The following is a 15,310-nucleotide window of genomic DNA, read 5'->3' as shown; positions in this document are numbered from 1 at the left end:
CTTAAGAGCTTATCAAGAGGGTCATTTTGCCTGATGCCTATAGTTGCTATTGCAGTATAAATGTTTAAAATTGATGATAAACTCACAAGTTTATGATAGCTGTTGTTTTTGATGTAACTTCCCACATTTTTCATTTCAGAACAAAATCACAGAAAAGAAGATTTGAGGAAGAACTGAATGAGAGGATGATCCAAGCCATTGATGGAATCAATGCCCAAAAGTATGGCTTTATCCTCTATCCTTTGTTGTCTTTGTCCATTCCAACTTTGATATAAAACTGCAACAGAGGACAGTGTTTAATCTTTTTTGCTCCCACATGCACACCAAGTCTGAAAACAGTAAAGGTGTTACTAATACGGGTGTAGGACGCCCTGCACATTATGAAGATAGGCTGTAAAGTGACATTTTCTTCTGTATGAGATAAGACAGTGTCTGTGAATCATGGTGTGACTGAGGTATTGACTTGTCTTGATCTTCCTGGCAGAGGGAGTTTGCTCTGTAAGTGTTTGTCTGTAGGCTCATGGCTGTGACACTACAGATTTCTTACCTGGAGGCAGAGAAGTAAGACACAAGAAATGACTGGCTCAGTCAGAATGATTTTCACATCATTCTGATGTGAAAATTGATGCTTCCTAATTGTCACAGAAACAATTCCTCAGGATTAGAAACTTTCCCTAAAACATAGTTTAATGTCTTTCAGTTAGTTGCTTGGTTTCTTAGGGAAGGTTAATCTTGATGGCATGGTCGGACTTGCTGGGTGAAACAACCTGCCATGTATTTTTTTCCATGTCCTAAGAATAGCTGGAGGCAGTATGAAGTTTTCTTTTTCCTGGTGAATGGATAAGGCTAGAAAGAAATCAATTCCAGTCCAAAATAAGTGTTCAAGCTTCTTAAATTTCTCCGATGAAATAAGGGAATTGCCGTTCAAAAGTGTGGACAATAATTGTGGTGAAGTACATGTTTCCCCCCCACTTCTGTTACTCAGCTGAGTATCACATCTAATTATTAAATATTCCTATGTCACACTTTGGTTTTTTCATCTTTTAGTCCTATTAAATGGTACTTGGATTTAGGAAAATTTTTCAGCAATTTGAAGAGTGTTGATATTTATATGTCACAAAGAGAACACAGTGAAATAGGGTAGGTAATGTGTTAAGCAAAGCCTTTTGATTGTACTAGACTTGCCTAAAACAGATATATAAATTTTGGCAGGCTTTTTGTGTCTTTAGGTATACTCGCTCTGATAAAAAGGTTTCAAAAATGATATTTTGATGTCAAAAGTAAAGCATCTGTATAAAGGCATTAAAATATTGGTGTGACCCTATTGTATGTTGTTTTATCTCAGACAATCCCCGTCTTATCTAATTAGCACATAAAATTCAGAGAAACTTGGGGGAAAAAAAGGTTTCTGAAAAAGTTTCATTTCATCTTTTGAATTACATAGGAAACTGCAGAAAGATAAGAAATGATCTTATATATCAGAAAGTCTGAATGTCACCTTCCAAAACTAAATTCTCTACCTAGCTCTGTATTGATTTGCTGAATGAATCTCTTAAAAGCTATGATTCAATTCATTAATACTCAGGGATAAGTTATGAAAAGTGCTGATTCCTCAAATGTCAAAGTAATTCAATAATAGTTTAACTCTGTGAAGTCTAAGTGCACAAAAAAAGGTAAATAAAATACTTCCTACATTTAGGACACAAAACCAATCACATTTTTGTTTTATTTATTATTGTCCATATTTTTGGGCCTCAATTTTCCATCTGTAAAATGAAAGTAACATTATTAGCTAGAGTGAGTAATTGGTTGAAACTAAACAAAAGGTTTTGTGAATCAAGAAGAAATTTTAAGAAAGTCTATGAGAAAACTGGCATTTCTAAATGTTTTAAGTGTAACGTTTGGATTGTATGACAAATAGGTCTATGACTGAATAAAGAAAATTTAAAAACATTCCAAGAGTGAGTGAAGAACAAAGAGCTTCTGTGCCTTAGCCATTAGGGTGTAACATCACACTTTATCCACGGGTTTCATTTCCCTGTATCTTGAACAAAGCACTCCTGGCTCCAAGTGCCTGTTCTGCACAGGCTGGGCGTGAGCAGCCCTAGCTAAGCCATCCCAAGCCTTGGTGCTTAGGGAACTCCTGGAGGACATGAGATGGAGGGATGGCCATCTGCCAGCTAAAAATGCACCTACGGAGGGCAAAATGTATGTACCTGCAGAGGGGGCTGAAGTAAAGCCAGTTGGTCTTTGGTGAGCAGGTTGCTGTGTTAAAGGGACACACTCTCTTTGCTCTTTTTTCCTTTAAGTCACAGTGCTGCTATGTTTTGTGTATAATTCCTTGCTGTACATTGTCAAGCAGTACAAGCCCTATGAAACCACATACCTCTGTGGATACAGACAGAATTCAGGTGTCTCTGTGTTGTTCCTGGAATTGCAAAAGAATTTAAGCCAAACTTTGGTACCCAGTTTCTCAAGAGACATGTCCTCATGTACTTGCAAACACGTTGGCAATTTCCAGACCCATCAGGGAGTCAGGTAGAAGGCAGAATTTTTTAGCCCTTGTGTCTGTGCCAAAGGTGTGTGACTTTGCTTCCTCTTCTGAACTCAGTCTCCACTTCCATTTGTGTTGTGCTGTTTCCCTCTGACCTCTCAGTGTCTGCTATGTAAAACCAGTACAGGTTTTATTGTGAGCTTTTAAGAAGAACTAAAAGCCTCTGAAAACGTGAGCTTGTGATGTGGAGTATGAGGCAGCACGTGCTCTAAATGGCACTCCTGACTTCACATGCCATCAAGTGTGTAACCAAATTGGGCCCTTGGGAGTAGATCTGCAGAGAGAACTTTTTAGCAATGTGCTGATGGTAATTAAATCAATCCACCTGTCAGATACCATTAGAAAAAACAGGAAATTTGTTAACTATTTGGGGAAGAGGGTTACTTCTTGTTTAATTTTTGTAACTAAATGGAAAATGCTTTCAATTTCATTTTCACAGTTTATCAAAAGTATTCTGCAAACTGAATGTTTTCTCCAGTATGTTACAGCTGAACTTAAACAAAATCATGCTTTTTGTACACCAGCCTTTCAGTTCTCTTTCTTCTCAGAATCCTAACTGTGATCACATAGATGGGAACTGCTGCAGAGGAAAAAGGGAAATATATTTTTGAATTAAGCATTCTGAGAACTGAATATGTTTACGGACCCTTTTTTTTTTTTAATGCAACTGATTGCACAGGAACAGGGATGGTCTCCCAGGCAAGGAAACAAATATTTTCCATTTCACAAATTAAAGCTAATAGCTTACACTCCACTCTGTCCACTCCTGTTCCCCAGGATTTTAATTTAGGTTATGTTCCACTGTGGTTCACTGCTGCTACTTATTTGCATTATAGACTGTCAGTTGAGACATTTCCTTTTATTTAGGAGGCATTAGCTACGCTACTAGTTTAGAGCTTAATTTAAAGTTATTGCTGGAAATGTTGGGAAAAAATCTCGGTCCCTGCTACTATTGTTCAAGCTCAAGTACTGCATGTCCACAGAACTATTCTGTTTAATTAATTTTTTGTTTTCAAATTTGTGTTGTGCCTTTGAGGTAAAAGCACCCAAACCCTCTTGATATTTAAATATTCTATATCTTTTCAAGTGTCTGTTAAAATAAATGTTGACTTTCATATTAGAACATCTCATTTTGTAAAAGTTATGTCAAGCTTTTATCAAGGTTCACTTAGTTTAAAATAGGTTTGTCATTTCAATGCAAGTATTTATGCTATTTCTCATGTTAAAGCAGGGAAGAAGGTTTTATAATCAGGAAGAAGATTGAAATTTACCTCTATAGTACAGAGCTGTGGTCAAGAGACAGAAACAGTTCAAAGACAAAATCTCTCCACCTCTTTTAATAATTTTTGTTACATTTTTGTTTGCAATAGGAGTTTGTGAAATGTAGCTTACCTACCCAACACTCCTGCATATTGTAGCAGTGCCTTTCCTAAAGGTGCCTTGTCAAGGCCCGTTTTTGTCTCAGGTCCTCCTCTGTCCACTGGATATACTACAGTATTTTGGATACGACTGGAATATCACTGTTAGAGTTCCATCATATAAATCTCTCAGTCTATTCTCCTTAGGTATGATCAACAGAAAAACAATTATTCATCTGAGCTTTTTTCATGTGTACTTTAGCAATAGAAGCCAAAAAGGAGAGGGGATTTTCAGTTTCCACTTTACTGACAGTGAAATTCACCATATACACTGCAATATGTGAACTTGCTTAATTCCAACTTATTTTCTTATTTTGCTGCATTTCAGTATTAGAAAAGGACAGGACTGCTTTCTTCTTATGTCAGTGATAATGTTCCTTCTCTTTTCTAGGCAGTGGCTTAAATCTGAAGACATTCAAAGGATATCACTTCTTTTCTATAATAAGACTCTGGAAAAAGAAGTAAGTTATTTTCAATGAGTTCAGTAAGTCAGGCCTTTTCATTGTTTTATGGCCCTGTGGACCTTGAGTGTATTTCTACTCACTGACAGCTTCAGCAGGAAGACTGGGGAGTTGCCTCTTTCTGCTTTCTCATGAGCAGCTGATGGCAGCTGATGGCTGAACAGCTATGCTTTCCTTTGGGGAAGTAACAGGTAGGTGGGACCACAAGTGGCTGTGTAAATTGGTGAATTTGGTGAGAAGGGGCTAGAGGAAGTATTGCCCTGCTGTGCTCATGCTGTCCAGCAAGTATCCTCTGTGTCCCATGTGGTGGCTGAATACCTACTCTGTTATTTTTGTAGATATCTTTCAGTTCAAAGCATCCAAAAGGATTTTCAGATTCTTTCACAGCTCAGCAGAATAGTTGTTATGGCCATCTGACAAAGGCATGTGTTGCTTGGCAGTGCATTAGGGTGGAAAAGGTTTCAAGGCTCCTTGAGCCTGTTTTGAAGACTTCCTAAGAAAGAAGACCTGGTGTGGTCTCATCCTTGGTGTTTGGGGGTTCACTGATTGGAACAAAGCCATGCCTGTCACAGCACATGAGATTTTAATGTGGTTCTTACTAACCAATGAATTCTGAAAGACAACTTGAGAGAAATATGTCATTATGTGTAGTTTGGACAACGACTTGGGAGAAAATTTGGGAGCTAAGTTATTTGGCTGAATCAGTGCTCCCAGTAGAAGTCAAATATCTTGATGTAGAATGCTGTGGAATGGCAAAGAGCTAATTGTTATTTTTGGATCCATCTTTTTAATATCTTTTTTTTTGTCACCTTTTAATGACTCACGAGTCCAGTCTTGGCTTTAAGAAACTTAGTAAGAGTCTGCTTCTGATTTAAACAGAAGCTTTTCTGGCCCTATGGGACCTGAAAGTACAGAAAAATAATAAAGCAAAACAATTGTTTAGCCTAAGGAGTGAATTGTCTGCCTTCATTAGGAAATGCCTGGAGAAGTGTGAAACACTGAAACAAATTTAAATGTAGATTGGAATTCTGTGATATTTTAATAGCAGCTCAAGGTTCAAAATTGTTGAACAGGACCACTACAAACATACTCAACAGGTGGAAGAGCAGAACTTGCTGTAGAGGTACCCATCAAGCAAAGACATATTTGTGCTTGTAATCCAGTTAGATAACTGATAAGAATTGATTTTAATTTTTTATATAATTCAAAAGTAAAAAAAACTGTTGTGTTACCAAAGTGAGTTTCTACATATTCATGTAAAGTTTGGTGCACTGGTTTCATAGGCAGAACTTGGAATTAAGCACAGAGACACAGCTGTGTGTTTGCAGTTGGAAGGCACAGCTCATGCACTTTCCATTTTCTGAAGTTTGCATTTCCAGCACTTTGTGAAAATAATCTTTGGTATTTTTTCTTAGTAATTAAATCTTGAACTTTTATCTTTTGAAAAAAAAAAACCAAAGCAACATAGTATAGAGTAAGTAACTTTAATAGCTACTTTGATCATTTCCCTTTGAGTACTTAATTGGTTTCAACCTAGATATATCTATCTCAAATAGCAGAGCAACTCTGATAAATATTTCATTGCTTAATTCTCATGTCTCTAGACAGACTAATTAGAGATAAATAGATTTTTCTCATGACAAAACAGATCAAATTGACTCTCTCCTAAGAATATCAAGTGTTTAGTAGTAACATAACATTAGTAGTGGACATATGAAGCCTTTTAACAAAGATATAAAATATTTTAATTGAAGTAATAATATAGGTTCAGTAAATATCAGTGTGCTTCCTAGGTATGCTCTGTAGTACATTTTACAGTTTGCTACTTTTTGTGCTCAGAAGTTTCCTGTCTAAATTAATATTGCATTTTTTGTAACTGTTTCAGCCCATTCAGTATTTATCAATAAATGAAAATAAGTTTGAGGATTTACTCACAAAGAATTTTGGAATCTGTAGAATGCTTGGTCATTCCTAAAAATATTTTAACTTATGTTTTAACTTTTTTATATTGGTGGGTTTGGGGTTTTTTTTTTTTGGGGAGAATTTTTTTCTTAATTAAACTTTTTATATTGAGTTTGGGATATTGAATTCAGTGGAGGAACAAGGCAAAACCATTTGATATGACTGTTCTTCAATAAGCAAAAGTATTAAAGCTATGTCTGATAATCCCTAACCCTGTGTGAGTGGATGTGAAGTCACTGAAGAACAGGAAATTTACTGTTGCTAAGAACTGCCCATACATATGTGCATCTTTAAGCTGATAATTCAGTTGGGTGCTATTTTATCTGCTTTGGCAATTGTGTTTTTAATATTTGCTTTTATTTTCTTTTAGTATCGAGCAACTACTCTGCCTGCATTCAAGTACTATGTGACTTGTGCCTGTCTCATATTCTTCTGCATTTTTGTTGTACAGATTCTTGTATTGCCAAAGTAAGTGATATTTAATGTATACTTGTTCCTATGTATGTTTGCTCATTAGTGTAAAAAAAAAGAAATATAAGTAAAAAAAATTGGAATTGTTATTTTGCATATGTCAGTCCATGGAAACTAAATTGATCAGAAAAGACTGGGGATTTCAGCCAATTTTCAAAGTTAGGCCTCTTTCTAATTTTAAACACTGTTGATAGTGTTATGCCAAACATTAGTAAAATTTCTTCATTCCTTTTAGTTCCTCTCATTGCATTTAAAAATACATGTGACAGTTGGACATTAGAGTGAGACAAAATGGATTACAGACTTGGCACTGTGATAAATCACTGTATTTAACTTATGACTATGATAATACTGTTATACAGAGTATGAAAACAGAGCATTAATAACCATAATGGGTACATTTATAGAATTAATTTTGGAGTATTAAAATCCATTTCTGGAATAAATCTTTTTATCAGAATTTATGCATTTTAAGATGATTTATATTTGTACTTTTGTTGAAAGGCTGAAAACTGGAAGAAAGTTCCAATACAGGATGTTTTATTAGACTTCTTAAAAATAAATTTTGTGGCTGATTGTTTACACAGTGAAAAGTTGGTTTTGTTTTATAGCAATTGTTTCTAAAGCAAACACTTCATATTTCCTGTCATATAGTAATTCTTAACTCATAGTCCTTTCTCCTGTAGAGTACTTTCAAGATTATTATTTATAACCACAGTTGTGTGATTGGTCTTGTTCTGTAGTATTTACTCACATTTTAGTTCAAAGCCAGAAGGAAGTGCTAGGAAATTATAAATTGACTTTCTACAGTGCAGACTTATAACATGTATAAAGTTTTATGAACTTCTATTCAGATGTTACAGAAGCAGTTTCCCTGCAAATTTCTCAAATGGAGGCACAAAGCAAGGGACACTCTTCCAAGAATTCAGCAGTATCCTGTACATGTTTGAGTGTGACTTTGGGCATTATTAAAAATATGAAATTAAGACATGGTAAATTTTATTTTACAAGCTCATACTGTATTTTGATAAGTAAAATAATTAGTTCAGGAAAACTCATGTGTTGCCACATCCCAAAAGCCAAAGGTGGATCTAACTGCTCCCAGCTGGCAGTATGATTGTTTTTTGTTTTTATTTTAGTAATAAAAATTAATCTAGATTTATCATCTCTCTTACATGTGGTCAGGCATTCATTTTGCTCTGTCCTTACTATGTTGCTTAAACTAATTCTTTATTTCATTAAAATCGATCAGAATATCAGTGAAATCTAGGGAGCTGTATTAAGCTAAGGAAAATATCCTCCAACTTGCTGGTATTTCTGATATTTCTAATATCAGAGCAAAAGACACTTATAAATGCTTTGTCATTTTCATTACCAAAATGTTGTCTTATGATCCTTTTATAGGCCTGCACATCAAATTGTAAAAGCAAAAGTGTAAAATCAGGTATTACCAACATTAATTGTATTCAGCTTCAGGTGGTCTGTGGATTATTTTAATGGATGCAAAAATGGAACGCAGAAAGGCAAGGTATTATACAGTCACCTGCATCTTTTCTAGAAAATTAGGAGCATTGCAAGTTAAAAACAACAACAAAAGCTGAAAAACCACCAATGTATGTAGTCATCACAAATGCAACTTAAATTGAACATACTCTGATGCTGCAAATGTTATTTCCTTCTAAAATTCTATCTACCCTTTTTTTCGTCCAAAAGTTCTCCAGGATTTTTAAATGGTGTTCTAATGAAGACAGGGAGATGAACTAAATCTGTCACTGGGTTTTATTGATTCACGATTCCATTAACCTGGTTTTGCAGTAGTGTAATATCATTGATTTCTGTGCAGGCACACAGTCTGCTACTTGAAAGTAGACTTGGAGATATTTGATGATGGATAACATCCAGCAAGTTGCAAGTATTAAGTAATATTTTCAAGATCACCAGACATTTTTTTCAAGGCTGGAAAAATTTATTAATGTCTTAATTTTCTTGGGGTTAGTAAAGTGATGTGCTGCTTTTTAATAATAAGCTTTACACAAAGTGATAATTATAAATTTAATCAAGAAAACAATATCTTGGGGTGAAATATATGATGAGGAGTAGGTCTTCATTGGCATTAAATGAAAGAAAAATCTTTATCATTACATTTCCTTGGAACAGGCCTGTGGTAGCTCTCTAGAATTCTTGGCTTACCAGGTGAGAGAAGTATGCCTATTAATTCACAGCAACCCTACACTGTATTTAAGCAAACAGAATTTGTACTAGGATGGAATTGGTAGTGTTGGTTGTTTGAAATACAGACTGGTGAATTGATCAAAGTATATTTCTATTGAACAGGAGATACTCCTTGTAGTATGCAAGTGAGGGATTGTATTTAGGCTACATTTAAGGTTCTTCCCAAGTCTTTACTCTCTGAGGCCATCGTGTTCAAAAAACTGTGTCCTTTTTTCCTGAGTCATGCCAAACTAACAGTCATGGTCAGGAGGCTTCACATTGCATTTTTGATCAGGCACAACTGAATTTCTTCATAGGAGAGGGAGTATTCAGAAAGTCTGAAAGCAGGCACGGAAGATACAAGATGGTTTAAGTGAAAGAAAAGCATTAATACTAACTCTTTTTCTGCTGTATTAAAACAAACAAACACCAACAATTCAAGTGGAATTATAAAACTGAACTGATACTGTTTTAACGTTGAAACTGCCATACAGTCTCTATAGATATTGAATCTTTTGATGGGTTACTGAAAGTATAAGTGCCTTTAAGAAATAAATAGCTACTATTAGATATCAAAAAAGTCTGAATTCAGTATTGGCTTGTATAATTGTCAGCTGCAGTGGCTTCATTGTGATTTTATCACCTCAAGAGAATTTGCAGTCTTATTGTTCAGAACATGGCTAACAATTATCTATAAGCTAAGGAAATGCTCTGCATTAAAGGACATGTGCCAAAAGTCACATATTTTCCTAAAAGTTACAAAATTGTAGGGAAAAACCACATTCTTTTTGGCATTTTTCAATATCTTTATCTTCACCAATAAATCTCTGGTTGTCAGTTAAATAGTTACTGAGATGTACATAAATATAATTTTTTTCCAGTCTCGTACCACGGATAAAAATGAATTGTCCAAAGCAGATATTTCCTAATGAAATCAGAAAAAATGCAAGTTTAGCAAAGATCATAAATTATTTTGACATGGAACTACCTGAAGCTTGAAAAGTTCTCATATTGTTGCCTCACTTTTAAACTGTCTCTCTGTAGCTGATGGTCAAGGGTTATCCTGTTTGGGTTTCTGGTGGGGGACTGTAGCAGAGAGCAGAATGAGGCCATTCCTTGAAGCATAGAAGGGGCAGGTAAAAACTTACCTGCCTTAGGCAATTTCGGGAGCTCCTCTGACTAAATATTTTGCCCAAACATGTCAATGCAAGCATTTGTTAACTATAGATGACAAAAATAAGGTTAGTTTACTGTAAAGAATTGTACTGGTTTTGTAATGTTTCAGCGACAAAAAAGAAATCATATTATGGCTTTCCTATGGTCATTGCCTCAAATGAGACTTGTTTATGGTGACACTTAATATTTAGCATTTTGCTTCTCTTTATAGCATTTTCAGCCCACTTCTTTCCTTCTAGGAGCAGCATGAAACTGTTTTGTCTTAGCTTAAGTGAAACAGAAGTCTTGCTGTTCCCAGAAAAGAACAGGGTGTGGGGAGCAAAAATACTATAGGGGTTTTGCTCTGTTTTCACCACTCAAATCTGGATTCTAAGATACCACTTTTTATTACCTTCAGTCTTTTTCTCTTTGTCCTGTTCACCTTGCTGTGTAATTCTTGTACTCCCTCAATAACATCATTGATTATGTGAAGCTGCTACAAAGACCTTTTGTTCTTGCCTGTTGCCCGGGAGATTAAGTACTCTTTGCATAAGCTCTCTTTATGCCATGTTAATTTTATTTCCTTTGCTCTCCAGTTTCTCAAACATCTTCATTTCTTCTGCTAAAAGGATGCACTCCAAACTTGACTGATAAGGCTATTCTTGTGTTGAGCCATTTTTTAAGATGTGGAGGCCCATTTCTTCTATTCTTCATATCAAAGAAAGAATAGTTATATTTTGAAATGTAGGAAAGGTTCTTTGAATTTTAATTAAGGACATATAAGATTAGAAGTGTTTATGCATATGTAAAAAATAAACCTGTTTCTTTCCTAACTGGTTCTGTTTTTAGTTTCCTAGTTGGTTTTTTTTCCTCTTTTCTTTCATCTCTTCTGATGCTTATGAGATTTTTCATTTCCTAAGAGTAGAATACTAGTTTTAATACTCTGATGTACTGCTTACTGTCTCAGTCTCAATGAGAAAATGTATGTATTCTCTCTTGGAGAACATGTATTCATAAACAATAATGATCTTCAAATGACTTTTTAAAGAAATATTATTTCATGATTAATATGTTATGAATTCCCAGTCATTTGTTTTTCATCAGCTGTGCTGATGCAGCCCAAAATCTGATGATTAATTCTTAATATATAACAAGATCTCTGAATGTTTGGAAGGGAAGCTCATCAATTACTCTCCAAAATGCTTTTAATGACATCAGATTGGTTGGTGATGTTAATGCTTTTTTGTTCTTTCCTGAAAATATTTTGTATAACACTGTTGTTAAAACAGATCAAAGTGTTTCTTAATATTTCTGGCATATAATATCTGATAAGGTAAGATGTTTGCTGAGGCTCAAAGGAGTTGAGAAATATTTTTTAATTCTGTAAATATGGGGTTAAACCTGAAAGCAGGTACTCAGGTAAGGGACTTCATGGCTACATCTAGGCCCCATGCTTAAACAACTCCATTGATACAGAGGTTCTGGTCTTCTCTTGGCATTCATTAAACATAATTAGGTTCCATTGGATCTTTCCCTAGGCAGATGTGCTGAGAAGCTCTTACATGGTGCCTGGTGGAGCAATTATGCTCTGCTGTGGTATTACTATAGAGGGATTTCCACATTTGCAGAACAAATGAATGAAGGAATGAATGAAGGAGTACACAGATTGTTACTGAATCCCTGTTTACTGAGTATCCAGGGATGCTGCTTTGGCTAGACCTTCCTATTTATAAGACACAAGAAAAGGATGAATGGTAGCACTGAGTAAGGGTGATCAGCATCACAGCCTCTGCTGCAAGACACTGAAAATGGACATCACTGACCTATGCAGTTTTCTGCCTTTTAGGGGTGAATGTACACCACCAGCAAGTTTATTTTGTATGTCTGTTAGGCTCTATTATTATTATAAAATCAATGACAAAAAACTAAAGCAGCAAGGATAATCTTTAATGCAGGCTTCCTTAAGTTAAAGCAAAACAAGGCATTGCTTCTCCTAATGTACTCTGTTGTTATACATGTGGAAGTTATTAGCTTTTCATGTTAATAACTTTGCAAGTCAGAGGTAATTTAATTCAAGCATTCCTGAATTGAGAAAATGGCAATACAGAAATGCCAAAATGGGGAAATGCCTGCCATTAGGGTGAGGGTTTGAAATGATTTTCCATGGTATTGGTGTTTGGAAGTTGCAGCTTGCACATAGTACTTTTTCATATCATCAGTATTATAGACAAAGAAATGTCAAGTTACAAATGTGTAACCAAGAAATTAATACCTTTTTTCCTTTTCTTCTAGAACATCTATTCTTGGAATTTCATTTGGAGCTGCATTTCTCTTTCTTTCCTTCATTTTGTTTATCTGTTTTGCTGGACAGCTTTTGGTAGGTATTCAAGGAAATCTAATCCATTAGTTAATGGTTTCTTTGAAATAACATGTTCTGATTTTGCCAAGTCACTCTGCCTTTGCAGAGTACCAGTTAAGGAAAGAAGGATTTGCATACTCAGACTTCTGTGGACATTGTTTTGTCCATGTTGGTTTTCTTTAAAATGTCTTGATTTATCTGAAAAACAGAAAATGCCAATGCAGTAATTGTCTGTATTGACACTAATATTCTTTTTCTCATATGAAACTGGATCATTTGAGAGGTTTTCATTATTGTTTGATAGATTGCCTTTTAAAATTTTTTTTTGCTATTGTGCTTACAGGAGGTGACTCATCTTATGATTGCTTTAATTTGCAGGACTGTGTATTTGTTTAAGTATTGTATAAGACCATTTTCTGAGTTTAAAGAATATTTCACCATAACAATTTAATTTGAAATATAAAAATGTTTTAGTAGTTTTCCAGTTTTGTCACTGAGTGATCCAGGTGTTTTATAATACCTACAAGTGTATGTAATATTAAGCTGAATTTAAGAATTTAATTCACTATTTGAGCAAACCATTTTGCCTTTCAGCATGTCTCTCCTTTCAGTTCTCAAATAGATCCAACATAGAACTCCATTTATAAGGATAAGGAGTTTCAGGATTTGTAACAAAGTGAATGCAATCTGCATATGGCATCCCACTTCTCCTTCTCTGTCCTTGCAAAAGTTCACATAGAGAAAACTGGAAGATCTTTATAAAAAAGCACATGGAAAAGACAATTACTTCAGTATGCAGTAAAACAGTATGACAAGGTAGTTAAAGAAAAAAAACAGAGGAAGCAGGTTTTTATAATTTGTCTTTCTTATGAGGCTTGTAATTAACCAGGGCATTTTTTAAATAAAATATAATTAATATACATTTGAGTGACCTTTCCATTTCAGTTACCTTTCCATTAAGTTAGGGACGCTGCCACTGCTCAGAAATTAATCTGAAATATAGTGCAACGATATTCTTAAATATTTTTAATCATTAGAGTGGGGTCTTAGAGGTATTGCTATTACTTAACAGCAAAATTAGTTCTCATGTAATACTTGACTTCTGTTTGTAATTGACAGTAAACTGAGAGTAAAATGATGAAGTTAGAGTACTACTCTTGAATAAGCAAATTTTAAAAAAATCTTTCAAGGAAAAGCCAGCCTTTTCCTGTAGGAAAAAGAGGTGCTAATGAAATCAAGAAGTGCTGGCAAATACATTCTCCTGAGGTTTTTATTCATAGTATTACTTAGGAGAAATAGAAATACATTTTTCTGCATTTAAAGGGATAGCTAAGAAATATCCCAAGTCAGAGTTGTAGATTTGTGCCATTTGAGTTATATCTTACACCTATTTCCAATGCCTTTTTGCCCACATCACATAAGTATTGTAAACATGTAAATAGAAATGTAGACCTATCGTTTCATTTCTGATGACTTGCCAGTTGTCATATTCTAACATAACCAACTTGAAGAGGAGTTATTTATGTCCATGTCTTTGTGAGTTCAGCTGCTCTAATACAGAAACTATGCTGCTAAGAAGATTTTAGAATGTTATGACCATAGTTGATGCAGTGTTGTCTTTTTTCGTGTGCATGGATGTCGTTCTTAAGGTGACAAGAACCTAGGTCTTCCCCACAAGGTGGGAAACAGTTAACAGAACAAGCAATAGTTTGCTTTTCCCTTGTTCTCTCCCTAAGATTTCTTCCTTTGTGTCAAAATCCAAGCATTGTTTTGCAGCTTTAACCACAGTGACACCCTATGTTATATTTTGGTAGCATATTTATTGCACTATCTGACCCATCACTGTAAATGGTTTTGTTTTAAAAGAAAAAGTCTAAAATTTCAAAGAAATAATAGTGATATCTGAATTTTCACACAACAGTGCCACTGTTAACAGAAATCAGGCTTTATCATCCTAAGGCTGAATAGGTTTGCGTTTGTTTGGGGTTTTTCACTCCTCTTTTTCTAAAGAAGTACATTTTGGATTCCCTTGTAGAAAGCATGTGGTAAATGTAGACTTGCTTGTGTGTACATGCCCTTGCACACAATTACGGAGTTTAAAATCACCAAATATCTCTCATCTAAAAATGCACCAAAAAATCTGAGGATGTTTTGTGCCTGTCTGATCCTGAGAGATGAAATGGGGTGAGTTAGCTACAGGCCAGGCACTCACCCAGCTGCTCACTCACTCTGCCTCATTCAGAAGGATGGGATAGGAAAATACAATGAGAAAGCTCATGGCTTGAGGTAAGGCTGACCAGTTATTTTCAGAGAAAATGCAGACTGAACTTGGGGATAATTGCTGACATTTATTGCCAATTAGGATAGATTGGTGTTGTAAGAAACAAAACCAAACATTAAAGCCACACCATTACACCTCCCTTTCCCAAATTTACCTTCACTCCTCTGCCCCAGAGTCCTCTACCTTCTGTCAGCCAGTACAAGTAGGGGAGAGTGGTTGGTGCATAGATATTTCTCTCCTGCTCCTTCCTTTCCCAGTTCCACCCTACTCAATTTTAAGGACTCCATAGGCTGCAGTTCCTTCAGGAACATCAGCTGCTCCAGCACAGGTCTTCCATGAGCTGCAGTATGGTCATCTGCTCCAGCATGGACTGCCTGCTCCTCCAGCCTTGGGTTTCCCTCTTCCGTTTCTCTCTCTGGTCCCTCCTCTCTCTGCCCA

The 15,310-nt window shown here is 35.4% G+C and overlaps 1 protein-coding gene across 1 annotated transcript in view; it reads left to right on the top strand.

The window, feature by feature from the left end:
• ADCY2 (adenylate cyclase 2) overlaps window positions 1-15,310 on the top strand; it is a 203,728-nt gene that overhangs the window by 144,323 nt on the left and 44,095 nt on the right. The window contains exons 12-15 of the mRNA XM_064705535.1: window positions 140-220; window positions 4,364-4,433; window positions 6,766-6,863; window positions 12,525-12,609. Of these exons, the coding sequence (XP_064561605.1) occupies window positions 140-220; window positions 4,364-4,433; window positions 6,766-6,863; window positions 12,525-12,609 (334 nt within the window). The remainder of the gene's footprint in view (window positions 1-139; window positions 221-4,363; window positions 4,434-6,765; window positions 6,864-12,524; window positions 12,610-15,310) is intronic.

This window comes from Zonotrichia leucophrys, chromosome 2, assembly GCF_028769735.1.
Source record: "Zonotrichia leucophrys gambelii isolate GWCS_2022_RI chromosome 2, RI_Zleu_2.0, whole genome shotgun sequence".
Classification (NCBI taxonomy): Eukaryota; Metazoa; Chordata; class Aves; order Passeriformes; family Passerellidae; genus Zonotrichia; species Zonotrichia leucophrys.
The sequence above is the reverse complement of the archived record's forward strand: the minus strand, read 5'-3'. Positions and strand labels throughout refer to the sequence as shown.